This window comes from Bufo bufo, chromosome 5, assembly GCF_905171765.1.
Source record: "Bufo bufo chromosome 5, aBufBuf1.1, whole genome shotgun sequence".
NCBI lineage: Eukaryota > Metazoa > Chordata > Amphibia > Anura > Bufonidae > Bufo > Bufo bufo.
The window spans coordinates 14,005,682-14,033,435 of record NC_053393.1 but is presented as its reverse complement, the minus strand read 5'-3'; the positions used below and the strand labels follow the sequence as shown (position 1 = coordinate 14,033,435).

The 27,754-nt window shown below is 52.3% G+C and overlaps 1 protein-coding gene across 3 annotated transcripts in view; it reads right to left on the bottom strand.

The window, feature by feature from the left end:
* Positions 1-27,754, bottom strand: part of ZC3H3 (zinc finger CCCH-type containing 3) — a 108,485-nt gene that overhangs the window by 70,693 nt on the left and 10,038 nt on the right. For 2 of the 3 annotated variants that reach the window (XM_040432046.1, XM_040432048.1), the window contains exon 4: positions 5,545-5,689. In XM_040432046.1, coding sequence (XP_040287980.1) covers positions 5,545-5,689 — 145 coding nt within the window. The remainder of the gene's footprint in view (positions 1-5,544; positions 5,690-27,754) is intronic. The other variant, XM_040432047.1, reaches the window with a different exon arrangement.

The window sequence follows — 27,754 nt, the reverse complement described above, 5'->3', positions numbered from 1 at the left end:
AATCTGTATGTAGTGAGCTCCCTCTAGTGGTGGCTGTATAATCTGTATGTAGTGAGCTCCCTCTAGTGGAGGCTGTATAATCTGTATGTAGTGAGCTCCTTTTAGTGGTGGCTGTAGAATATGTATATAGTGAGCTCCCTCTAGTGGTGGCTGTATAATCTGTATGTAGTGAGCTCCCTCTAGTGGCCGCTGTATAATCTGTATGTAGTGAGCTCCCTTTAGTGGTGGCTGTATAATCTGTATGTAGTGAGCTCCCTCTAGTGGTGGCTGTATATTCTCTATGTAGTGAGCTCCCCCTAGTGGTGGCTGTATAATCTGTATGTAGTGAGCTCCCTCTAGTGGTGACTGTATAATCTGTATGCAGTGAGCTCCCTCTAGTGGTGGCTGTATAATCTGTATGTAGTGAGCTCCCTCTAGTGGCCGCTGTATAATCTGTATGTAGTGAGCTCCCTTTAGTGGTGGCTGTATAATCTCTATGTAGTGAGCTCCCCCTAGTGGTGGCTGTATAATCTGTATGTAGGGAGCTCCCTCTAGTGGAGGCTTCATTCTATGACTGTGTAAAGGATATCAGATTTGGCGCTCTGTGTTAGCCTTGACTGTTTATATAGAAGGATAACATCATGTGGCGTCACGCTCGTTCTCAGTTTTGCGGTGGACCTCTTTCACGTCTGTGTATATTATAAGCTGCATCTCACTGAACTGATGCCCCCGGAGCAGCACTCTATAAAGTATGAGATCTGCACACTTTCTCTGCCTTGACCCAGCTATAGTAAATGTGACTGCACTGATATAGTGGAAGAGGTGGGAGCCCCCTTTATATGACCCCTAGTGAGGACATACATGCTGTGACCCTCCCTCAATAAACACTTCACACCCCCAATATTATTATCGGCAATATAAGATGAGACGCGGAGCGAGGAGGGGGCCATGCCGACGGCACATGTCAGGGGGCACAGCTGTTCTGGTGCTAGAGAGATGCTATGTTCAGTATGGGCACAGCGCAGCAAGGAGTCACCGCCATCTAGTCCGAGGACAGAGTGACCTCGCCAGAAGCACTACATCCTCATCATCCGCAGCCAAGCCCTGCAGAATGGAAACGTCTCCGCTTTCTGTCAATGAATGGAAATATCCACTGCTTACACGCCCTTACCTTGTCCTCCTAACACAGCTGATGGGCTCGTTACAATGGATCGGTGCAGAAAAATCCTGTGTGCTAAACCCCAGTGGAACCCCAAAAAGCTCCCCTGTAATACTGACCCTGAAACAAATCCCTGAGTAGAATGTTAGCACCAATAATAATGCCACTGCCATACACTGACAGCAAGCAGATGTCTTGAAAGGAACTGAAAACAGCAGATTAACAAGATGCAGGAGGTCTCATTATATAATAACTAACCATATCCTGAGACCGGTCAGAGACCCTCAGCTGTCAGTGGCGCCCCCTGGAGCACAGGCACCACTATGTGACGACAGGCGGCTATAATCCGCATTATTAGGGTCCGGCCGCACTCAATGAATAGATTCAGGAATGTCTCAGTCTGATAAAACGACATAAAAAATTAGGGAATTGCATTTTTCTCTATTTTCTATGGCAACTGAGCGTTTGTTACAATGTATCAGTCCAGACAATCCTTCGGGAGGCAAACACATCAGCAGCATAAACCACTCTCCTATCCTGACACTGTATTCGCGTGGCTTGACAGCAAGCAGAGATATTTCTACAAGTATTGTGGAGTTACAGAATGAGTTGCTCGCGGCTAGAGCGCCCCTTACGCCTAAAGGAGATCTCCAACCCACAAACGAATCGGGGTACATACCGGACCAATCACCCTCAGAATTTGCGGGTCGTGACTCCCTATAAGGAAAGGATAGTTAGAAGACTGGTTTCAACGCTGGACTTCCCCTTTAAGACGAAGTATGAGAACTCGGAGTATAATTAATAGACAGTAAGAGTCCCTGAGAGCGGGCGAGGAGAAATGTGCGCAGGGCGGAGGACAAAACAAGGCGTACAAGGTCTCTGTCATCGGGAGCCGGACTAACATTCTGGAAGGAGTCGTCCAAGACGTGTCAAAATCTCCAGCTGTTAATGTGTTAGAAAAACATGTTCAGCGCGGTCCGTGACAAACACACGGCTCCTGTTCTGGACGCTGCGGGCCCTGCCGGAGGCGAGCACCCGAAAGCTACAGAACGGGGGCACCCCGCACTGAAAGGGACATTGGACGAAATCAAACTGCAGTGAATAGTGTCAGGCAGCTGCTGCACGAGCAAAGAAATCATAGGAAGCATCAGAGGCGGCAAAAAAGGTCATGACGAGAATCTGTACAAATCACCAGTCACAGCCCACGACCGAAACTGCGTACAGTGCAAACAATCGGAGGACCGCGCAGTGGAGGTGACAGTGTGAGGACCGCGCAGTGTAGATGACAGTGGAGGTGACAGTGGAGCTGACAATGTGAGGACCGTGCAGTGTAGATGACAGTGGAGCTGACAATGTGAGGACCGTGCAGTGTAGATGACAGTGGAGCTGACAATGTGAGGACCGTGCAGTGTAGATGACAGTGGAGCTGACAATGTGAGGACCGAGCAGTGTAGAGGACAGTGGAGCTGACAATGTGAGCACTGTGCAGTGTAGATGACAGTGGAGCTGACAATGTGAGGACCGTGCAGTGTAGAGGACAGTGGAGCTGACAATGTGAGCACTGTGCAGTGTAGATGACAGTGGAGCTGACAATGTGAGGACCGTGCAGTGTAGATGACAGTGGAGCTGACAATGTGAGGACCATGCAGTGTAGATGACAGTGGAGCTGACAATGTGAGGACCGTGCAGTGTAGATGACAGAGGAGGTGACAATGTGAGGACCGTGCAGTGTAAATGACAGTGGAGCTGACAATGTGAGGACCGTGCAGTGTAGATGACAGTGGAGCTGACAATGTGAGGACCGTGCAGTGGAGGTGACAGTGGAGGTGACAATGTGAGGACCGTGCAGTGTAGATGACAGTGGAGGTGACAATCTGGGGACCGCGCAGTGTAGATGACAGTGGAGGGGACAATCTGGGGACTGTGCAGTGTAGATGACAGTGGAGGTGACAATGTGAGGACCGCGCAGTGGAGGTGACAGTGGAGGTGACAATCTGGGGACCGCGCAGTGGAGGTGACAGTGTGAGGACCGCGCAGTGGAGGTGACAGTGTGAGGACCGTGCAGTGGAGGTGACAGTGTGAGGACCGTGCAGTGGAGGTGACAATGTGAGGACCGCGCAGTGGAGGTGACAGTGGAGGTGACAATGTGAGGACCGTGCAGTGGAGGTGACAGTGGAGGTGACAATCTGGGGACTGTGCAGTGTAGATAACAGTGGAGGGGACAATCTGGAGACTGTGCAGTGTAGATGACAGTGGAGGTGACAATGTGAGGACCGTGCAGTGGAGGTGACAGTGGAGGTGACATATTGAAGATAAGGGTCGGCACTGCCTTGTGATGGCTGCGGTGCACGTGTCAAAAGGTCGGCGTCCCAGCAAACAATGTAAAGAAGAGGACCGGCACTCGCAAATGGAATTTTCACTGCTGTGGTTTATTCAGTCACTCTTAAAGACATAGTGACGCGTTTCAGCACATAGAAAGTGCTTTCATCAGACCATGTGCTGAAACGCGTCACTATGTCTTTAAGAGTGACTGAATAAACCACAGCAGTGAAAATTCCATTTGCGAGTGCCGGTCCTCTTCTTTACAGTGGAGGTGACAATCTGGGGACCGCGCAGTGTAGATGACAGTGGAGGGGACAATCTGGGGACTGTGCAGTGTAGATGACAGTGGAGGGGACAATCTGGGGACTGTGCAGTGTAGATGACAGTGGAGGTGACAATGTGAGGACCGAGCAGTGTAGATGACAGTGGAGGTGACAATCTGGGGACCGTGCAGTGTAGATGACAGTGGAGGTGACAATGTGAGGACCGTGCAGTGTAGATGACAGTGGAGGTGACAATGTGAGGACCGTGCAGTGTAGATGACAGTGGAGGTGACAATGTGACGACCGTGCAGAGTAGATGACAGAGGAGGTGACAATGTGAGGACCTTGCAGTGTAGATGACAGAGGAGGTGACAATGTGAGGACCGTGCAGTGTAGATGACAGTGGAGCTGACAATGTGAGGACCGAGCAGTGTAGATGACAGTGGAGGTGACAATGTGAGGACCGTGCAGTGTAGATGACAGTGGAGGGGACAATGTGAGGACCGTGCAGTGTAGATGACAGTGGAGGGGACAATGTGAGGACCGTGCAGTGTAGATGACAGTGGAGGTGACAATGTGAGGACCGAGCAGTGTAGATGACAGTGGAGGTGACAATGTGAGGACCTTGCAGTGTAGATGACAGAGGAGGTGACAATGTGAGGACCTTGCAGTGTAGATGACAGAGGAGGTGACAATGTGAGGACCTTGCAGTGTAGATGACAGAGGAGGTGACAATGTGAGGACCGTGCAGTGTAGATGACAGTGGAGGTGACAATGTGAGGACCGTGCAGTGTAGATGACAGTGGAGGGGACAATGTGAGGACCGTGCAGTGTAGATGACAGTGGAGGGGACAATGTGAGGACCGTGCAGTGTAGATGACAGTGGAGGTGACAATGTGAGGACCGAGCAGTGTAGATGACAGTGGAGGTGACAATGTGAGGACCGTGCAGTGTAGATGACAGAGGAGGTGACAATGTGAGGACCGAGCAGTGTAGATGACAGTGGAGGTGACAATGTGAGGACCGTGCAGTGTAGATGACAGAGGAGGTGACAATGTGAGGACCGAGCAGTGTAGATGACAGAGGAGGTGACAATGTGAGGACCGAGCAGTGTAGATGACAGTGGAGCTGACAATGTGAGGACCGCGCAGTGTAGATGACATTGGAGCTGACAATGTGAGGACCGCGCAGTGTAGATGACAGTGGAGGTGACAATGTGAGGACCGTGCAGTGTAGATGACAGTGGAGCTGACAATGTGAGGACCGTGCAGTGTAGATGACAGTGGAGCTGACAACGTGAGGACCGCGCAGGGTAGATGACAGTAGAGCTGACAATGTGAGGACCGTGCAGTGTAGATGACAGTGGAGCTGACAATGTGAGGACTTTGCAGTGTAGATGACAGTGGAGCTGACAATGTGAGGACCGTGCAGTGTAGATGACAGTGGAGCTGACAATGTGAGGACCGTACAGTGTAGATGACAGTGGAGCTGACAATGTGAGGACCGTGCAGTGTAGATGACAGAGGAGGTGACAATGTGAGGACCGTGCAGTGTAGATGGCAGTGGAGCTGAAAATGTGAGGTCCGTGCAGTGTAGATGGCAGTGGAGCTGACAATGTGAGGACCGTACAGTGTAGATGGCAGTGGAGCTGACAATGTGAGGACCGTGCAGTGTAGATGACAGTGGAGCTGACAATGTGAGGACCGTGCAGTGTAGATGACGCCACCAGATCCAGACCCGACCTCCTCACCCGTCAGATACAACACATTGGAGCAATAACTGCAGCACTGCGATCAGACATTACTACACAACGGGACTCACCGTGTCCTCCAGTTCAGGGACGAGCTGAGTGTAGAGAAAGGTGACGTCACCAGTGGCGGAGTTGTGCTTCTTTTCACAATCCTGTATCGCGTTTTTATCACCCGGCTGGAGGGGGGGCTTCTCAGAGAGGAAGGGGAGGGGCCTGCTGAAAGAGAAGAGCGCGGGCGTTATACGCTGTGCAATCCTGGTTACTCCCTGAGTCTATAATGCAGCCCAGTGACTGCGGCTACGGCGCCCCCACAACAGTGACTGCGGCTACAGAGACCCCTGTAATACTGACAGCCACCAAAATCCTAGCTACTGACCACGAAACAGACAGAAATCACCGAACTCGGATAACACTGACAGATATAGGGTTCTCATAACTGTGATTGCAGACAGAGTCCCTATAAGGGACTTCATTTTTTTGTTTTAACATTTTTATTGTAGTCAGAGCTCACTTGTTTCTGATACAGAGCTCCAAATCCCCTGCATAGATAAAGATACATAATAAAATTCTGCCTACCTCCATTCAGCACCAAGGGGAGCTCAAGAGATAGCAGTAGTCTGTGTTGTTGACTTCAAGGAATTAACAGTATACAGTAATCTCCTGAGCTCCCTCTAGTGGTGGCTGTATATATCTGTATGCAGTAATCTCCTGAGCTCCCTCTAGTGGTGGCTGTATATATCTGTATGTAGTAATTTCCTGAGCTCCCCCTAGTGGTGGCTGTATATATCTGTATGTAGTAATCTCCTGAGCTCCCTCTAGTGGTGGCTGTATATATCTGTATGTAGTAATGTCCTGAGCTCCCTCTAGTGGTGACTGTATATATCTGTATGTAGTAATCTCCTGAGCTCCCCCTAGTGGTGTCTGTATATATCTGTATGCAGTAATCTCCTGAGCTCCCTCTAGTGGTGGCTGTATATATCTGTATGCAGTAATCTCCTGAGCTCCCTCTAGTGGTGGCTGTATATATCTGTATGTAGTAATCTCCTGAGCTCCCTCTAGTGGTGGCTGTATATATCTGTATGTAGTAATGTCCTGAGCTCCCTCTAGTGGTGACTGTATATATCTGTATGTAGTAATCTCCTGAGCTCCCTCTAGTGGTGGCTGTATATATCTGTATCCAGTAGTCTCCTGAGCTCCCTCTAGTGGTGGCTGTATATATCTGTATGTAGTAATCTCCTGAGCTCCCTCTAGTGGTAGCTGTATATATCTGTATGTAGTAATCTCCTGAGCTCCCTCTAGTGGTAGCTGTATATATCTGTATGTAGTAATCTCCTGAGCTCTCTCTAGTGGTGGTTGTATATATCTGTATGTAGTAGTCTCCTGAGCTCCCCCTAGTGGTGGCTGTGTATATCTGTATGTAGTAGTCTCCTGAGCTCCCTCTAGTGGTGGCTGTATATATCTGTATGTAGTAATCTCCTGAGCTCCCTCTAGTGGTGGCTGTATATATCTGTATGCAGTAATCTCCTGAGCTCCCTCTAGTGGTGGCTGTATATATCTGTATGCAGTAATCTCCTGAGCTCCCTCTAGTGGTGGCTGTATATATCTGTATGTAGTAATCTCCTGAGCTCCCTCTAGTGGTGGCTGTATATATTTGTATGTAGTAATCTCCTGAGCTCCCCCTAGTGGTGGCTGTATATATCTGTATGTAGTAATCTCCTGAGCTCCCCCTAGTGGTGACTGTATATATCTGTATGTAGTAATCTCCTGAGCTCCCTCTAGTGGTGGCTGTATATATCTGTATGCAGTAATCTTCTGAGCTCCCTCTAGTGGTGGCTGTGTATATCTGTATGCAGTAATCTCCTGAGCTCCCTCTAGTGGTGGCTGTATATATCTGCATGTGGCAATCTCCTGAGCTCCATCTAGTGGTGGCTGTATATATCTGTATGTAGTAATCTCCTGAGCTCCCTCTAGTGGTGGCTGTATATATATGTATGTAGTAATCTCCTGAGCTCCCTCTAGTGGTGGCTGTATATATCTGTATGTAGTAATCTCCTGAGCTCCCTCTAGTGGTGGCTGTATATATATGTATGTAGTAATCTCCTGAGCTCACTCTGGTGGTGGCTGTATATATCTGTATGTAGTAATCTCCTGAGCTCCCTCTAGTGGTGGCTGTATATATCTGTATGTAGTAATCTCCTGAGCTCACTCTGGTGGTGGCTGTATATATCTGTATGTAGTAATCTCCTGAGCTCCCTCTAGTGGTGGCTGTATATATCTGTATTCAGTAAGCTCCTTACGTCCCTCTGGTGGTGTTTGTATATATCTGTATGCAGTAATCTCCTGAGCTCCCTCTAGTGGTGACTGGTGGTGGTCAGAATTCTAACTTGTAATTCTGTGTCTAAGCAGGGAATTTGAGGCTCTATATAAAAGAAAAACTGAACTGCAGTAGATTTATTTAAAAATTATTCAGCCCAGAAAAAAGACGATTAAGAAAGCTGGAGATTCCCTTTAAGGCATCCGAGTGTCTTGCCTGTGACAAAGAGGGACGGCTTCGGTCACTTCATATCACGGGAACAAGCGGCTTCTTCTTCTTCTTCTGGATAAACCAGTAAACTCCATCTAGATCTTTGTCATACTCTGAACTGATGACGGCCACAGATAACCTGACAACTGGATGTCCCCGAGGACTGCCTGATGTGTGACCACCCCCGGCCTGGGATGACCGGTCACTCTGAGGGGATCACACCCCCACATTACACACGTCTCCCCGTGAGGAGTGACTTTTCTATGGCCTCCTGACGCTTTATATGGCAGGCTCTCGTTATCGTCCCGGCCTTGGATATTTATACAGTGTTATATGTCTTGATTACTGTGGACGATTACATTCTGGCACCCTCCCCTGGGGCCTTTTCCAGTCCTCACACTTCATGATTCATCTCATGTTGGCTCCCTCACTGATGACACTGGCCAGAAGAGGGCGCTGCAAGCCTGCCGCAAACTCAACTACAGTTATGGCATGCAGTGCAAAAGTCCTGGCACCCCCTCCATGTGACCATGGAGCCTATATAGCGCCACCGTACTCCACTTCATAAGCAGTACAGCGCGTCATACTGAAGAGCTCAGTGACTGCCGCCCTAGGAGGCCCCTTCTCTCCTATCAAAGTCGTCCATGCTCCACCGGACCGTGCACTACCATAACCCTAACTACCCTGAATAGCATTCATCAGGTGCATCTATAGCCTGAGGTCCTAGTGCACAATGCCAAGTGGCTGCTGGAGTGATGTAAAGCCAACATCACTGCTGGAAACAATCTCTCTGATTTGGGGAGATATCAGAAGAAAACAGCTCAGATTTCAGGAGGTAGGGTGGATTAGGCCCAAATATACTGAGCACATCATCTAGGGCCCCCAGGGAGGGGTGCTATGGACACTACGGGAGGGGGTAAGAAGTGACTGCTAACAATCTACTTAGCTTTCTGAATAAAAGAGCTTCTCCGCTTTGAACCTTTACTTGTTAGAAGGGAGCCTTGACAAAGGGCTGCTCACAAAGAGGGCAGTAAGTGTTCCATTTCCCTACAGCGCCACCACAGGGGAAATGAAGTATTACACAGCGTCCATTCATATCAATGGGCTGTCTGGGTAATGCAGTACAGGACGGGTCCTCCAGAGCGAGAGACACTCTTTACAGCAGCTCACTGAAGTTGTTCTTATCTCTGGAGGATACTTGTACGCAGCTTGTGAGGTCTTATGGGGGTAGTAGTCCCCGTGTGACCTCGTTAATTTACAGCTCGCACTGAGGCAGTTACATGGAGCGAGCTTCTGGGAGAAGGGTCTACGACCGCGCGGGGCCGGCGCCAGGGACCTCAATGGAAAACAACTCAATGGAAAAACAAACGGAAATCTTTAAGGTGGAGGGAAGAAAAAAGATTTGCCCACGCTTCTTTGCAAAAACACTCCAGATCTGTCAGATTGCGAGGGCATCTCCTGGGCACAGCCCTCTTCAGATCACCCCACAGATTGCGAGGGCATCTCCTGGGCACAGCGCTCTTCAGATCACCCCACAGATGGCGAGGGCATCTCCTGGGCACAGCCCTCTTCAGATCACCCCACAGATGGCGAGGGCATCTCCTGGGCACAGCCCTCTTCAGATCACCCCACAGATTGTAAATCGGATTCAGGTCTGGGCTCTGGCTGGGCCATTCCAAAACTTTTATCTTCTTCTGGTGAAGCCTTTCCTTTGTTGATTTGGATGTATGCTTTGGGTTGTTGTCATGCTGAGAGATGAAGTTCCTCTTCATGTTCAGCTTTCCAGCAGAAGACTGAAGGTTTTGGGCCAATATTGACTGGTATTTAGACCTGTTCATAATTCCCTCTGGCTTAACTAAGGCCCCAGTTCCAACATCCCCTTGGCACGATGCTGCCACCACCATGCTGCACTGTGGGTATGGTGTTCTTGTGGTGATGTGCAGTGTTGTTTTTGCGCCAAACATATCTTTTGGAATTATGGCCAAAAAGTCCAACCTTGGTTTTATCCGACCATAACACCTTTTCCCACGTGCTTCTGGGAGACTTCAGATGTGTTTTTGCACAATGTAGCCTGGCTTGGATGTTTTTCTTGGTAAGAAAAGGCTTTCGTCTTGCCCCTCTGCCCCATAGCCCAGACATATGAAGAATACGGGAGATTGTTGTCACATGGACCACACAGCCAGGACTGGCCAGATATTCCTGCAGCTCCTGTAATGTTGCTGTCGGCCTCTTGGTCCCTCCCAGACCAGTTTTCTTCTCGTCTTTTCATCAGTTTTGGAGGGACGTCCAGTTCTTGGTGATGTCACTGTTGGGCCATATTTCCTCCACTTGATGATGACGGTCTCCACTGTCTTCCATGGTAGATCTAATGCCTTGGAAATTCTTTTGTCCCCTTCCCCTGACTGATACCTTCTAACAATGAGACCCCTCTGATGGAAGCTCTCTGTGGATCATGGCTTCTGCTGTGGGATGCGACTAAGAAAACTTCAGGAAAGACCAACTAGAGCAGCAGAACTTTATTTGGGGTTAATCAGAGGCGCTTTACATGATGGCCGGTGTATGCTGACTCCTATTTAACAGGATTCTGAATGTGATTGCTTCATTCTGAACACAGCTACATCCCCAGTTATAAGAGGGTGTGTACACTTATGCAACCACATTATTTTTATTTTATTTTTTTGTTTTCTTCCCTCCACCTAAAAGATTTCAGTTTGTTTTTCAATTGAGTTGTACAGTTTATAGGTCACATTAAGGCCTCTTTCAGACGGGTGTTGCGGGAAAATGTGCGGGTGCGTTGCGGGAACACCCGCGATTTTTCCACGCAAGTGCAAAACATTGTAATGCATTTTGCACTTGCGTGAGAAAAATCACGCATGTTTGGTACCCAAACCCAAACTTCTTCACAGAAGTTCGGGCTTGGGATCGGTGTTCTGTAGATTGCATTATTTTCCCTTATTAGGCTACTTTCACACTTGCGTTAGGTGCGGATCCGTCTGGTGTCTGCACAGAGACGGATCCGCACCTATAATGCAAACGCTTAGATCCGTTCAGAACGGATCCGTTTGCATTACCATGAACAAAAAAAAAATACATTTTTTTTTTTTTTTTTTTGTTCATGGTAATGCAAACGGATCAGTTTGAAAATTGCACCATATTGTGTCATCTTCAAACGGATCCGTCCCCATTGACTTACATTGTAAGTCTGGACGGATCCGTTTGCCTCCGCACGGCCAGGCGGACACCCGAACGCTGCGAGCTGCGTTCAGGGGTCCGCCTGCTGAGCGGAGCGGAGGCTGAGCGCTGCCAGACTGATGCATTCTGAGCGGATCCGCGTCCACTCAGAATGCATTAGGGCAGTACGGATCAGTTCGGGGCCGCTTGTGAGAGCCTTCAAACGGAGCTCACAAGCGGAACCCCGAACGCTAGTGTGAAAGTAGCCTAACATGGTTATAAGGGAAAATAATAGCATTCTGAATACAGAATGCATAGTAAAATAGCGCTGGAGGGGTTAAAAAAAATAAATAAAAATTTAACTCACCTTAGTCCACTTGATCGCGCTGCCAGCATCTCTTCTGTCTCCTTTACTGAACAGGACCTGTGGTGAGCATTAATTACAGGAACAGGACCTTTGATGACGTCACTCCGGTCATCACATGGTACGTCACCATGGTAAAAGATCATGTGACGTACCATGTGATGACCGGAGTGACGTCATCAAAGGTCCTGTTCCTGTAATTAATGCTCACCACAGGTCCTGTTCAGTAAAGGAGACAGAAGGAGATGCCGGGCAGCGCGATCAAGTGGACTAAAGTGAGTTAAATTTTAGAAAATTTTTTTTAACCCTTCCAGCGCTATTTTACTATGCGTTCTGTATTCAGAATGCTATTATTTTCCCTTATAACCATGTTATAAGGGAAAATAATAATGATCGGGTCTCCATCCCGATCGTCTCGTAGCAACCGTGCGTGAAAATCACACCGCATCCGCACTTGCTTGCGGATGCTTGTGATTTTCACGCAACCCCATTCACTTCTATGGGGCCTGCGTGTCGTGAAAAACGCAAAATATAGAACATGCTGCGATTGTCACGCAACGCACAAGTGATGCGTGAAAATCACCGCTCATGTGAACAGCCCCATAGAAATGAATGGGTTCGGATTCAATGCGGGTGCAATGCTTTCACCTCCCGCATCGCATCCGTGCGGAATACCCGCCCGTGTGAAAGGGGCCTAAAGGTGGAAAAAGTTCTGAAATGATTCATGTTTGTCTCATTTTTTTACAACACAGAAACCTGACATTTTAACAGGGGTGTGTAGACTTTTTATATCCACTGTATATTTTATATATATATATATACACACACACACATACAATGCCTTGCAAAAGTATTCACCCCCTTGACTTTTTCCGTGTTTTGTTACATTACAGCCTTAAGTTCAATGTTTTGTTAATCTGAATTCTATGTGATGGATCAGAACACAATAGTCTAAGTCGTTGAAGTCAAATGAGAAAAATATATAAATAAAACTATTGTTTAGAAATAGAAAACAGAAAGTTGTCCTGTGCGTATGTATTCACCCCCTTTGTTAGGAAGCCCATAAAAAGCTCTGGTGCAACCAGTTACCTTCAGAAGTCACATAATTAGTGACATGATGTCACCTGTGTGTAATCTAAGTGTCACATCATCTGTCATTACATATACACACCAGAGGCGGCATCACTGACCAAACACTGCCATGAAGACCAGGGAACTCTCCAAACAAGTAAGGGACAATGTCAGGGTTAGGTTATAAAAAAATATCCAAATCTGTGATGATCCCCAGGAGTTCCAGCAACAGCAAACCTGCCAAGAGATGGCCGCCCACCAAAACCCCCGGACTGGGCAAGGAGGGCATTAATCAGAGAGGCAGCACAGAGACCTAAGGTAACCCTGGAGGAGCTGCAGAGTCCCACAGCAGAGACTGGAGGATCTGTACATAGGACGACAATAAGCCGTACGCTCCATAGAGTTGGGCTTTATGGCAGTGGCCAGAAGAAGCCATTACTGTCAGCTAGAAACAAAAAGGCGCGGTGTGAGGTTGTGAAAAGGCCTGTGGGAGACTCCGAAAATGTATGGAGGAAGGTGCTCTGGTCTGAGGAGACCAAAATGGAAACGAAAAGAAAACGCTATGTCTGGAGAAAACCCAACACATCACATCACCCATAGAACACCATCCCCACAGTGAGACATGGTGGTGGCAGCATCATACTGGGAGGACTGGGAAACTGGTCAGAGTGGAGGGAGAGATGGATGGAGCTAAATACAGGGATATTCTTCAGCAGAACCTGTCCCACTCTGTGCGTGATCTGAGGCTCGGACGGAGGTCCACCTTCCAGCAGGACAATGACCCCAAACACACGGCTACAGCAACACTTGAGGGGTTTAAGGGGAAACCTGTAAATGTGTTGGAATGGCCGAGTCACAGCCCAGATCTCAGTCCAATAGAAGATCTGTGGTCAGACGTAAAGATTGCTGTTCACAAGCGCAGACATCCGACCTGAAGGAGCCGGAGCCGTTCTGCAAGGAGGAACGGGCACAAACCCCAGTGTAAGATGTGGCGACTGCTCATAGAGACTTATCCAGAGCGACTCGGAGCTGTGATCGCCACAAAAGGGGCTCTACAGAGTACTGACTTCAGGGGGGGAATAGTTCTGCACATTGACCTTTTCTGCTATTTGTTGTTTGCTTCACAATAAAAAAAAAACTAAAAAACAAAACAACATCTTCCTAGTTGTCGGCATCTTCTGTAATTACATGATGCAAATCCTCAAACAATCCATGTTAATTCCAGGTTGTGAGGCACCAAAACATGAAAAAAGTCAAGGGGGGTGAATACTTTTGCAAAGTACTGTATATACACAGACAGCTATGAGACAGACCCCGCTTCTCGTCACTTTCTCCGCGCTCTCCTTACATCTCCCGCTCTGAGTGGCAGCGAGCGTCTTTTCATTTTGCCCGCGTACACAGCGCTGAATAAAGGAGCAAATTCATCTTTGACAAACATTTACCAATTATCAAATCACAATGGCGGCGCGCAGACAGGGGCAATAAGTCACTTTAAGCAGGGATCCGGATTGCCGTGTGACACGTCTGGGTAGCCCGGCGATGACTAATGGCCGCTGTCAAAGCTGCGAGTACTGGGGGCTTCCGGAGTCCTGTTCTCAGCTACCTGGTGCTTAATGACAATGCAGCCGGTGGCACGAGGGGCCCGGGGCCGCCCGCCGCGCTGACTGTCACAGGCCTATTAGGGGAAGATTGAGATCCTGCTCCTTCTAAACTCACTCAACCAACAACAGCCACTCCTGGCTTTTATAATTATTCTACAAGGGCCATCCATCCCGCCGCGATGCTTATCCTGTCTGCGGCGAAAGACGGCGACAAGCGAGGCCACAACGTAAGCGGGGCGAGCTGTCACTGCGCCGGGAGCGCTATCAGACACTACATACCGCGTCCAAACACTCACCGTCGTCATACTACCGCATGAAGGCGGACAGGCGTGCTAATGTTTTTGGAACAAAGCTGCCATGTTTTTATTCTGTATTTAAAGGGGCTGTCAGGATTAGAAAGACATGGCTGCTTTCTTTCAGAAATAGCGCCACCCACCCTGCGTACAGGTCGTATTTGGTATTGCAGCTCAGCGAAGGCGGGCAGGAGTGGCGCTGCTTTAGGAAGAAAGTGGCCATATTTCTCTAATCCTATATAATCCCTTAAAAAATATATATATATATGAGTGTCCTCCTGAGGGCTCAGAGTCAATGGCTGCCATGATGAATGGGGCTAAAGCGTTGGGCTCGCCCTCAGCACGCAAAGATCGATGGGGGATATGGGGTGTCGGACCCTCGCAAATCGGATATTAATGACCTATCCTACGGATTTGTGTAGTCTGGAAGCCCCTTTAATAAAGATGTAATGCTTCCCTCCTCCTGAGGGGGTGCTGCAGGGAAATTGAGCACTTGCTGCGAAGTTCCTCCACAAAGTAGAGCTGATCGGTGAAGGTCCCGGGCAGCGGGCCCCCCTACTGGTGAACCCTTCTAACAGAGGAACCCCCATCAATGAAGCTTCTCCCCGTGGTGAGAGCCCCCCTTTAGTCCAGCATGCAGGAGGAACAGAACATTTCCATTTCATCTACATTTTGGGTCAGGCACCTCCATCGCTCCGCCTGGTTTATATACGGGTGTACAGCAGCCCCCCCCCCCACACACTCATGGACCTACCTAACGAGCGGCGCATTGTAGCGCGAGGGCTCCAGGTGACGACTAAATGTTAAGTGAGATCCGTGTCCGCAGATAATAAGTCTACCGGGATGAAAGGATGGGAGATACCTGCACCTGCGGAACAAACGAGACGGCGAGCAGTCACTCCGGAGAGTGATGAGCATCTCATTAAGACGCCGCGTACTGACAGCGCGGCGCCGCTTCTCATAGCCGGTACCCGGCAATTACCACGTAATGTCACCGCGTTGGGGGAGGGGGTTAGGAAGAAGTTGGGAGTTTGACAAGTAATTCGGAGTCTCGCTTGGCAGCGTTTGATACATTTTTCTTTCGCCCTCGCCGGCGGTCAGGTAATAAATCTTCGTATTGACAGCCCGGCGGGGCGGTTATGGAGTCTGAGCGGAGAGAGGTGCCTGAACCCGCCTGGAAGGAACGCGAATGGATGTTCTTGATGGACGAGGTTTCTGATGTTGACAGATTGAAGTGAAGTTCCTTCGTTACAGCAGGAGAAGGAATATGAAAAATGGGGGGCTGGGGGCGACCTCAAGAAACGTCATTGTGAGGAGGGGGTCAGACTGGCGGTGGCGACTGCAATCGGAGGGTGTCTGGGACAGATTACTACTGAATGGCGAGACACGGGGCGGCCTCAAGAAACGTCATTGTGAGGAGGGGGTCAGACTGCAACCGGAGGGTGTCTGGGACAGATTACTACTGAACGGCGAGACACGGGGCGGCCTCCAGCCATAGTGACTGGCAGCTCGGAAGACCCGAAACTACTGAGCGCCATCACTCTATACCGGGGTAGGCCACCTCCGGCACACCAGCTGTTGTGAAACTACAACTCCCAGCATGCACGCTTCCTCTGCTCTTCTAAGAACTCACATAGAAATGAATGGCGCATGCTGGGAATTGTAGTTTTACAACAGCTGGAGTGCCGAAGGTTTCTGATCCCCTAACATGGGACTTGTTACTGCTCCAAACCACTGGCTGACTCCTGACTCCTCTGCCCCCTCTACCTCCAAAAACACCGATCCACCATCCAAATAATAATAATAATAATATAATAAAATGTATTTATATAGCGCCACCATATTCCGCAGCGCTTTACAAATTCATAGGGTTCATGTACAAAACAAAACTAACCGGCTAATATGCAACTGAAACTCTAGGAGTCAGGGCCCTGCTCGCAGGAGCTTACAATCTAAGAGGAATTGGGGGCGACACATCAGGTAGTTGATTGTGATAAGTAGGATTTGAGCCCTTATTGTACTGACAGGAGCGGTGCCGGCCGATCTGCTTCAGGTTTGGGACTACTAGAGGATGGGGTTCAGGCCAGAGGAGTTGGTGGGGGAGAGGTTTAGTCGGGGAATAGTCAGTTTAGGAAGCTTGATAAGCCTGCATGAAAAGATGGGTTTTTAAGGCACGTTTGAAGGTGGAGAAGTTGTGAATTGACCTAGTATTCCAGGGCAGAGTATTCCAGAGAGTAGGTGCAGCTCGAGAAAAGTCTTGAAGACGGGAGTGAGAGGTACAAGCTATGGAGGATGTTAATCTTAGGTCACTAACAGAACGGAGAGAAGGAGGAGTAGGGTGGTAGATGGAGATGAGGGAGGAGATGTATGGAGGGGCAGCGCTGTGGAGAGCACGAGTAGGGTGGTAGATGGAGATGAGGGAGGAGATGTATGGAGGGGCAGCACTGTGGAGAGCAGGAGTAGGGTGGTAGATGGAGATGAGGTAGAGATGTATGGAGGTGCAGCACTGTGGAGAGCAGGAGTAGGGTGGTAGATGGAGATGAGGAGGAGATGTATGGAGGTGCAGCACTGTGGAGAGCAGGAGTAGGGTGGTAGATGGAGATGAGGGAGATGTATGGAGGGGCAGCACTGTGGAGAGCAGGAGTAAGGTGGTAGATGGAGATGAAGGAGGAGATGTATGGAGGGGCAGCACTGTGGAGAGCAGGAGTAAGGTGGTAGATGGAGATGAAGGAGGAGATGTATGGAGGGGCAGCACTGTGGAGAGCAGGAGTAGGGTGGTAGATGGAGATGAGGGAGGAGATGTATGGAGGTGCAGCACTGTGGAGAGCAGGAGTAGGGTGGTAGATGGAGATGAGGGAGGAGATGTATGGAGGGGCAGCACTGTGGAGAGCATGAGTAGGGTGATAGATGGAGATGAGGGAGGAGATGTATGGAGGTGCAGCACTGTGGAGAGCAGGAGTAGGGTGGTAGATGGAGATGAGGGAGGAGATGTATGGAGGTGCAGCACTGTGGAGAGCACGAGTAGGGTGGTAGATGGAGATGAGGGAGGAGATGTATGGAGGTGCAGCACTGTGGAGAGCAGGAGTAGGGTGGTAGATGGAGATGAGGGAGGAGACGTATGGGGGTGCAGCACTGTGGAGAGCACGAGTAGGGTGATAGATGGAGATGAGGGAGGAGATGTATGGAGGTGCAGCACTGTGGAGAACACGAGTAGGGTGGTAGATGGAGATGAGGGAGGAGATGTATGGAGGTGCAGCACTGTGGAGAGCAGGAATAGGGTGGTAGATGGAGATGAGGGAGGAGATGTATGGAGGTGCAGCACTGTGGAGAGCAGGAGTAGGGTGATAGATGGAGATCAGGGAGGAGATGTAGGGGGTGCAGCACTGTGGAGAGCAGGAATAGGGTGGTAGATGGAGATCAGGGAGGAGATGTATGGAGGTGCAGCACTGTGGAGAGCACGAGTAGGGTGGTAGATGGAGATGAGGGAGGAGATGTGTGGAGAGCTTTGTGGGTGAGAAGTTTGAACTGTATTCTGTGGTGGATGGGCAACCAGTGAAGTGACTGGCACAGACTAGTAGCATCAGTGTAGCGGTTGGATGGATAGAGGAGCCTGGCTGCAGCATTTAGAACAGACTGCTCCGCCACCCAGACTCCCCCTATTCACCGCTCCGACACCCAGACTCCCGCTGTTCCCCTGTCCACCTTCCAAACTCCCCCTACTCACCGCTCCGCCACCCAGACTCCCGCTTTCCCCCTGTCCACCTTCCAAACTCCCCCTACTCACCGCTCCGCCACCCAGACTCCCGCTGTCCCCCTTCCAACTCCCCCTGCTCACCGCTCCGCCACCCAGACTCCCGCTGTTCCCCTGTCCCCCTTCCAAACTCCCCCTGCACCACCACCCAGACTCCCGCTGTCCCTCTTCCAAACTTCCTCTATTCACCGCTCTGCCACCCAGACTCCCGCTGTTCCCCTTCCAAACTCCCCCTACTCACAGCTCCGCCACCCAGACTCCCGCTGTCCCTCTTCCAAACTCCCCCTACCCACCGCTCCGCCACCCAGACTCCCGCTGTTCCCCTGTCCCCCTTCCTAACTCCCCCTATTCACCGCTCCGCCACCCAGACTCCCGCTGTTCCCCTGTCCCCCTTCCTAACTCCCCCTATTCACCGCTCCGCCACCCAGACTCCCGCTGTTCCCGTCCCCCTTCCAAACTCCCCCTACTCACCGCTCCGCCACCCAGACTCCCGCTGTTCCCCTTCCAAACTCCCCCTACTCACCGCTCCGCCACCCAGACTCCCGCTGTCCCCCTTCCAACTCCCCCTATTCACCGCTCCGACACCCAGACTCCCATTGTTCCCCTGTCCACCTTCCGAACTCCCCCTATTCACCGCTCCGCCACCCAGACTCCCGCTGTCCCCCTTCCAAACTCTCCCTACCCACCGCTCCGCCACCCAGACTGCCGCTGTTCCCCTGTCCCCCTTCCTAACTCCCCCTATTCACCGCTCCGCCACCCAGACTCCCCCTGTCCCCCTTCCAAACTCCCCCCTACTCACCACTCCGCCACCCAGACTCCCGCTGTTCCCCTTCCAAACTCTCCCTAGCCACCGCTCCGCCACCCAGACTCCCGCTGTCCCGCTGTTCCCCTGTCCCCCTTCCTAACTCCCCCTATTCACCGCTCCGCCACCCAGACTCCCGCTGTCCCCCTTCCAAACTCTCCCTACCCACCGCTCCGCCACCCAGACTGCCGCTGTTCCCCTGTCCCCCTTCCTAACTCCCCCTATTCACCGCTCCGCCACCCAGACTCCCCCTGTCCCCCTTCCAAACTCCCCCCTACTCACCACTCCGCCACCCAGACTCCCGCTGTTCCCCTTCCAAACTCTCCCTAGCCACCGCTCCGCCACCCAGACTCCCGCTGTTCCCCTGTCCCCCTTCCTAACTCCCCCTATTCACCGCTCTGCCACCCAGACTCCCGCTGTTCCCCTGTCCCCCTTCAAACCGCTCTGCCACTCAGACTCCCGCTGTCCCCCTTCCAAACTCCCCCTGCTCATCACTCTGCCAGCCAGACTGCCGCTGTTCACCTGTCCCCCTTCCAAACTCCCCCTACTCACCGCTCCGCCACCCAGACTCCCGCTGTCCCCCTTCCAAACTCCCCCTGCTCACCGCTCCACCACCCAGACTCCCCTTTTTACCTGTCCCCCCCACCCAGACTCTCCCTGACCCCTCAGACTCCAACATACCTCCTCTGATCCCCTTTCTTACTCCCTTTGCCTCCCCCCACACTCCTCCCTACCAGACTTCCCCTGCCCCCTCCAAGACTCCGTTACCTCCCCCTTTCACACCCTCCATGTCCCTTCTCTAGACTCCAAGGGTCATGTCCTGGACGCACAGGTGCACCTTCAAGTACAGATATCAGTCGTGTCTTGTAACCTTCACTTGTGTGTCCATCACATGATCAGGTCAGGGAAGTTTTCTATTGAATGACAGCAAGCAGAGATCTTGAAAACCCTGAGTCATTCATACATAAAATTAACTAGAAAATTGTGAAACTTTTCATTCTAATAAGAATATCATGGAGAAGCCCTTTGATTTGTGCACCGGTGACAACCTATCATGGACCAGAGCTAGGTGTCTACGCTTCGTTCTTGGGCTGCGTGCCTGTGGCATTTTACTATCAAAAGGGTCCTCCAAATAGTTTAAGGCCCCTTTCACACAGGCGAGTATTCCACGCGGATGCGATGCGCGAGTTGAACATTCATTGCCATTCATTTGAGTTCAGTGCCATTCATTTCTTTGGGGCTGTGCACGCGAGCGGTGATTTTCACGCATCACTTGTGCGTTGCGTGAAAATCGCAGCATGCTCCTCTTTGTGCGTTTTTCACGTAACGCAGGCCCCATAGAAATGAATGGGGTTGCGTGAAAATCGCAAGCATCCGCAAGCAAGTGCGGATGCGGTGCGATTTTCACGCACGGTTGCTAGGAGACGATCGGGATGGAGACCCGATCATTATTATTTTTCCTTATAACATGGTTATAAGGGAAAATAATAGCATTCTGAATACAGAGTGCATAGTACAATAGCGCTGGAGGGGTTAAAAAAAAATAAAAAATTATTTAACTCACCTTAATCCACTTGCTCGCGCAGCCCGGCTTCTCTTCTGTCTTCTTTTTTGCTGTGTGCAGGAAAAGGACCTGTGGTGACGGTCATCACATGATCCATCACCATGGTAAAAGATCATGTGACGGACCATGTGATGACCGGAGTGACGTCACCACAGGTCCTTTTCCTGCACACAGCACAGATGAAGACAGAAGAGATGCCGGCTGCGCGAGCAAGTGGATTAAGGGGAGTTAAAAAAAAATTATTATTTTTTTTAACCCCTCCAGCGCTGTTTTACTATGCATTCTGTATTCAGAAAGCTATTATTTCCCCTTATAACCATGTTATAAGGGGAAATAATACAAATCTACAGAACACCGATCCCAAGCCCGAACTTCTGTGAAGAAGTTCGGGTCTGGGTACCAAACATGCACGATTTTTCTCACGCGAGTGCAAAACGCATTACAATGTTTTACACTCGTGCCGAAAAATCGCGCATGTTCCATCAACGCCCCCGCACCTTTTCCCGCAACACCCGTGTGAAAGAGGCCTAAGGGAAAAAAAAACTTCTGCAGCATATAACAGACTTTGCGTTTTACTTCCTCCCCAGTTTTAAGATCTCCGAATTGGGTCAGTGAATGAAAACATTCCTACTACCCTGCATAAGGTGTAGATAGTCTGCTGGCAGCTAGTCTTCCCTGTCCACCTATGAAGTTGCTACAATGTATCAGTCTGGAGTCCAGGATGGTTGAAGTGAATACAATTGTAACAAACCCTCAGCTGCGAATAGGTCTTTACAACATTTATTGACAGCAGGCAGAGATCTTCAGGAATGAAGCACAATGCGTATAACGGAGTGACAGACTGATCATGGAGGGTAAGGGGCGCACACCCGGGTGCCAGTAGGTGTTGGGGCGACTCCTGAGCAGCGTGTCGCCCCCCGTTATTCTCCACTCTGTATGCTAATGAGCAGCGCCGCCTTTTATTAGCGCGGTAAATTTTCCGAAGAACAACAGGGATGATGGGAGGACTGGGGCTCGACGGCTATAAACGAGTCGCGCTATTAACACGGCTCCGCCAGTTATATGAACAGTAAAACTGAATTAGCGCTGACGCTCGGGTAATTACATTTGCCATCACCACTTGTGAATAAAAGCAGAGCGATGTCTAGGGGCGGCGGGGGCACGGGACCCTCGTGTGCCTGCACCATGAATCACAATTTTAAAGGGCACCCCCAGAAAACGTCTCACCCATGCACCCCTCATCAGACCGACCGGCCATGTGATCACATGAGTGTGATGTCATACGCAGGTACGTGCTGTACGTTTTACCATATATCCTTACGTGAGCGGGATTAAAGACGTGGACCCCACAATCACCAGACACAGGGGTCTCTCCACCAATTACAGACCAGCTCAGAGAAATCAGCTGCGGGGGGCACTTACTTTTCTATAGGAGGTGAGTAGTATTCCTCTGAGGTTCCCCTCTCAGGAGAACATGCACCTGACATGAAGCAGATCATACAAGCCACGTCTTCAGCGTCCGGGAACCACGATTTACCAGGTGCCATCATGTGACCAGCTTCCTCCAATGAGGATCATGTCAAGCAGTCAGAGGTCTCATGACATACTGGAGGTCCCACAATGGGGGGCAATAAACGAGATCTAAGAGTCTGCTCGGGGGGGATGAGGAGCGATAGTCGGGGGGGATGAGGAGCGATAGTCGGGGGGGATGAGGAGCGATAGTCGGGGGGGATGAGGAGCGATAGTCGGGGGGGATGAGGAGCGATAGTCGGGGGGGATGAGGAGCGATAGTCGGGGGGGATGAGGAGCGATAGTCGGGGGGGGATGAGGAGCGATAGTCGGGGGGGGATGAGGAGCGATAGTCGGGGGGGATGAGGAGCGATAGTCGGGGGGGGATGAGGAGCGATAGTCGGGGGGGATGAGGAGCGATAGTCGGGGGGGATGAGGAGCGATAGTCGGGGGGGGGGATGAGGAGCGATAGTCGGGGGGGATGAGGAGCGATAGTCGGGGGGGGGGGATGAGGAGCGATAGTCGGGGGGGGGATGAGGAGCGATAGTCGGGGGGGATGAGGAGCGATAGTCGGGGGGGATGAGGAGCGATAGTCGGGGGGGATGAGGAGCGATAGTCGGGGGGGATGAGGAGCGATAGTCGGGGGGGATGAGGAGCGATAGTCGGGGGGGATGAGGAGCGATAGTCGGGGGGGATGAGGAGCGATAGTCGGGGGGGATGAGGAGCGATAGTCGGGGGGGATGAGGAGCGATAGTCGGGGGGGATGAGGAGCGATAGTCGGGGGGGATGAGGAGCGATAGTCGGGGGGGATGAGGAGCGATAGTCGGGGGGGGGATGAGGAGCGATAGTCGGGGGGGATGAGGAGCGATAGTCGGGGGGGATGAGGAGCGATAGTCGGGGGGGGATGAGGAGCGATAGTCGGGGGGGATGAGGAGCGATAGTCGGGGGGGGTGAGGAGCGATAGTCGGGGGGGATGAGGAGCGATAGTCGGGGGGGATGAGGAGCGATAGTCGGGGGGGATGAGGAGCGATAGTCGGGGGGGATGAGGAGCGATAGTCGGGGGGGATGAGGAGCGATAGTCGGGGGGGATGAGGAGCGATAGTCGGGGGGGATGAGGAGCGATAGTCCGGAGGATGAGGAGCGATAGTCCGGAGGATGAGGAGCGATAGTCCGGAGGATGAGGAGCGATAGTCCGGAGGATGAGGAGCGATAGTCCGGAGGATGAGGAGCGATGGTCCGGAGGATGAGGAGCGATAGTCGGGAGGACTGCAAAAGGGGAGAATCAGAGGGCAACCTGTGTGTGACAGGGGGAGAGCTGAGGAAATAAAGAACAATGTGTGCAAAAGGTGCTCAATGTGCCCCGATGTCAAGGGGGCTGACGAGCAATACACCAGAGCTGTAGTGGAAATGGCTGATGGGGACATCGGGTCAAAGGCCACACGGGGGGGGGGGGGGGGGGGGGTAAGGGGGCAACAAGCAAAAAGGGGTACAATGTGCAAGAGGACACAATGAAAGTGGGGAAAATGGAGAAAAGATGGCAAATGGGGGAAATGATCAACTGGAGGGCAAGAAAAAAAGAGATGGTAATAAGAGGTCATAGTGTACCAGGGGTCTGCAGGAGGGGGGCATGGTATACCAGGGGTCTGCAGGAGGTGGGCATGGTATACCAGGGGTCTGCAGGAGGTGGGCATGGTATACCAGGGGTCTGCAGGAGGGGGGCATGGTATACCAGGGGTCTGCAGGAGGGGGGCATGGTATACCAGAGGTCTGCAGGAGGGGGGCATGGTATACCAGGGGTCTGCAGGAGGGGGGGCATGGTATACCAGGGGTCTGCAGGAGGGGGGGGGCATGGTATACCAGGGGTCTGCAGGAGGGGGTGCATGGTATACCAGGGGTCTGCAGGAGGGGGGCATGGTATACCAGAGGTCTGCGGGGCATGAAGGGGCACAGTGTACCAGAGGTCTGCGGGGCACAGTGTACCAGAGGTCTGCGGGGCACAGTGTACCAGAGGTCTGCAGGAGGGGGGGCACGGTATACCAGGGGTCTGCGGGGCGTGAAGGGGCACAGTGTACCAGAGGTCTGCGGGGCACAGTACAGGATTATGACTTATTGATGGGGATGTCATCAGACTTTCAGCACTTGTTCTCCCGTCTCCACTTGTACAGAAGTGATGAGTCTGAGGTTCTCGAGGCCTCTCAGCTGGTCTGTGGTCAGAGGTCGCCCTCTAGAGGCCACGTCTGGAATGTGCGATCAGAAGAAAGATTATGTATAACCTTCTCCTTATTATGGGATTTACTGACAAATGATCCACAAAAAGTAAGACATGGAGATAAAAGCCGATACCCCGGCCCCCGGGGGTCCCCCGTCTTATAAATAACATGGGGATAATCACATTAACTTTCCAAGAAACCAAAAAGGCATATTGGCCGAGCCATGAAGCAATATGGGTGGTCGTTATGTAAAGTGGTGACCCAGCTTTCCCAGAAAGAGATGCAAGGACTAGATGCCACCCAGATTTACTCCGGGCAGCCTTGGCCTCCCCAGCACATGTATGTTACTACCGGTCACGTGTGCCCCGATGAAGTCCGTACGACCCATTCCCAGGACAGTCAGACCTCTATAAAGAGGAGCGGGGCTGAGAGCCCCCGTTATGTCCCGGATCATAGAAATCACTGCGGCTATAACCCCTATTTATTCATCTTGGGGTCTTCTCCAGATCCCCCCATTGATATGCAGGGCTCTAATCTTTTAACCCCTACATTTATTCCTAAGGGCTAAATGAAGGACCATGAGGGTACAAGACTGGGTGAATTGGGATGGGGGGGGGGTCATCCTCCATCACGTCTGATGATTAGAGAAGACGAGAAGCTGCTCGGACAGATAACAGGACGACTACTCCCATTAGGCGGCGGAGTGCCACCTGACACCATTATATGGCCGGGTGAGAAGCAAACACAAGTGCAGCCCGGGCTCCCCGTACGCCGTCAGCCCTGATGAGAGGCAATGCTTTCCTAAAATAACCCTCGTTGTAAATGAAAGATGATTAGGGGGGGGGTCCTGCTCTTCTCCTAGTGAGGTGTGGATAGGGTTACTGGGGCATCAGCTGCCGTCCTCCGACCAGCACTCTCCATGGATAATTGGAAAACTTCATCACTCCAAACTGATGTCTCTGGATGGTCGGACTGGGAGGGGCAGAACGAGGGGGTCCAGCCTGTGCATAGGGGGCAGAACGAGGGGGTCCAGCCTGTGCATAGGGGCAGAACGAGGGGGTCCAGCCTGTGCATAGGGGGCAGAACGAGGGGGTCCAGCCTGTGCATAGGGGGCAGAACGAGGGGGTCCAGCCTGTGCATAGGGGGCAGAACGAGGGGGTCCAGCCTGTGCACAGGGGGCAGAGGGAGGGGGTCCAGCCTGTGCACAGGGGGCAGAGGGAGGGGGTCCAGCCTGTGCACAGGGGGCAGAGGGAGGGGGTCCAGCCTGTGCACAGGGGGCAGAGGGAGGGGGTCCAGCCTGTGCACAGGGGGCAGAGGGAGGGGGTCCAGCCTGTGCACAGGGGGCAGAGGGAGGGGGTCCAGCCTGTGCACAGGGGGCAGAAGGAGGGAGTCCAGCCTGTGCACAGGGGGCAGAAGGAGGGGGTCCAGCCTGTGCACAGGGGGCAGAAGGAGGGGGTCCAGCCTGTGCACAGGGGGCAGAAGGAGGGGGTCCAGCCTGTGCACAGGGGGCAGAAGGTGGGGGTCCAGCCTGTGCACAGGGGGCAGAAGGAGGGGGTCCAGCCTGTGCACAGGGGGCAGAAGGAGGGGGTCCAGCCTGTGCACAGGGGGCAGAAGGAGGGGGTCCAGCCTGTGCACAGGGGGCAGAAGGTGGGGGTCCAGCCTGTGCACAGGGGGCAGAAGGTGGGGGTCCAGCCTGTGCACAGGGGGCAGAAGGTGGGGGTCCAGCCTGTGCACAGGGGGCAGAAGGTGGGGGTCCAGCCTGTGCACAGGGGGCAGAAGGTGGGGGTCCAGCCTGTGCACAGGGGGCAGAAGGAGGGGGTCCAGCCAGTGATTAGGGGGCAGAAGAAGGGGGTCCAGCCAGTGATTAGGGGGCAGAAGAAGGGGGTCCAGCCAGTGATTAGGGGGCAGGAGGAGAGGGTCCAGCTTGTGATTAGGGGGCAGGAGGAGAGGGTCCAGCCTGTGATCAGGGGGCAGGAGGAGGGGGTCCAGCCTGTGATTAGGGGGCAGGAGGAGAGGGTCCAGCCTGTGATCAGGGGGCAGGAGGAGAGGGTCCAGCCTGTGATCAGGGGGCAGGAGGAGAGGGTCCAGCCTGTGATCAGGGGGCAGGAGGAGGGGGTCCAGCCTGTGATTAGGGGGCAGGAGGAGGGGGTCCAGCCTGTGATCAGGGGGCAGGAGGAGAGGGTCCAGCCTGTGATTAGGGGGCAGGAGGAGAGGGTCCAGCCTGTGATCAGGGGGCAGGAGGAGGGGGTCCAGCCTGTGATTAGGGGGCAGGAGGAGAGGGTCCAGCCTGTGATTAGGGGGCAGGAGGAGAGGGTCCAGCCTGTGATTAGGGGGCAGGAGGAGAGGGTCCAGCCTGTGATCAGGGGGCAGGAGGAGAGGGTCCAGCCTGTGATTAGGAGGCAGGAGGAGAGGGTCCAGCCTGTGATTAGAGGGGAACATGGGAGAGGAGGGAGCGCGGGAACAGGGAGAGGTAGGTACATGGAGCACCAGGAGATTTAACGGCTCTTTCGGGCGATCTCCCCTTCTTCTGGGAGAGGATATTACTCTGCAGCATGTATACAGCTATCTGCAGTGAACTATGCGCCCCCCTGGAGCCCCTCGGGCCCCTCATTAGAGGGGTGCAGGGACCTCACAAGTCACCATATTCCCCCTAGAAGCATTTCATGCGGAGGCGCCTGCCCCCTCCGTCCTCCGCGGTGTGAGGCACAGAACAACCTGGCCGGGTGAGAAAAATGCTGAACCCCATTGCTTCCGAACTGTAACCAAACTACAACTCCCAGCATGCCCTGACAGCTGATAACAATACACAAGACCGGGAAGTGCTGCAGCCACAGAGGGCACAATACAAGTATTAGAGGTGCTGAATGATTGAGGGTGGGAGCGTCGCCCTCCCGGGGTGAGGACTTCCACCTGCCAGAAGAAAACACCCAGGAATGAGCGGAATCTCAGGACGCGGAGCCTCGGCCGCCAACTGCGGTAACGGAGAAAGCGCCAATGATCGGCTGCTCACCGCGGGGACCAGGTCAGCCCTCCAGGTGTGCCATAAGGGGGCGCCAGAACCTAGAGGGGGGCTGACGTCTTAGGCTGATACTGCACCCCTGCATGACCTCTTTATATCTCCCCCATGAAGTGAAGCACCTGCACAGCGGCTCTGGGCGCCCCAGTAATTTGGTAGGATGAACACAAGGTCATTCCCTCAGGTCGCCGAGCCCAATGCTCGGCAGTGACTTTCATTACCCATCTGATAGATAGACAGGCGGGCGCTGCCACCCCGGCCCGCGTGCTCGGCCCCCCGCTTTAATACGCCTTTAATTGCCGCGCTCCGTCAAACCCCTTCCTATTTTTCCTCCATAAATCAGAGAAATAAAGGACGGGATAAATGAAGAAACCCAATTGAATATTTAATTACAGCTAATTATAT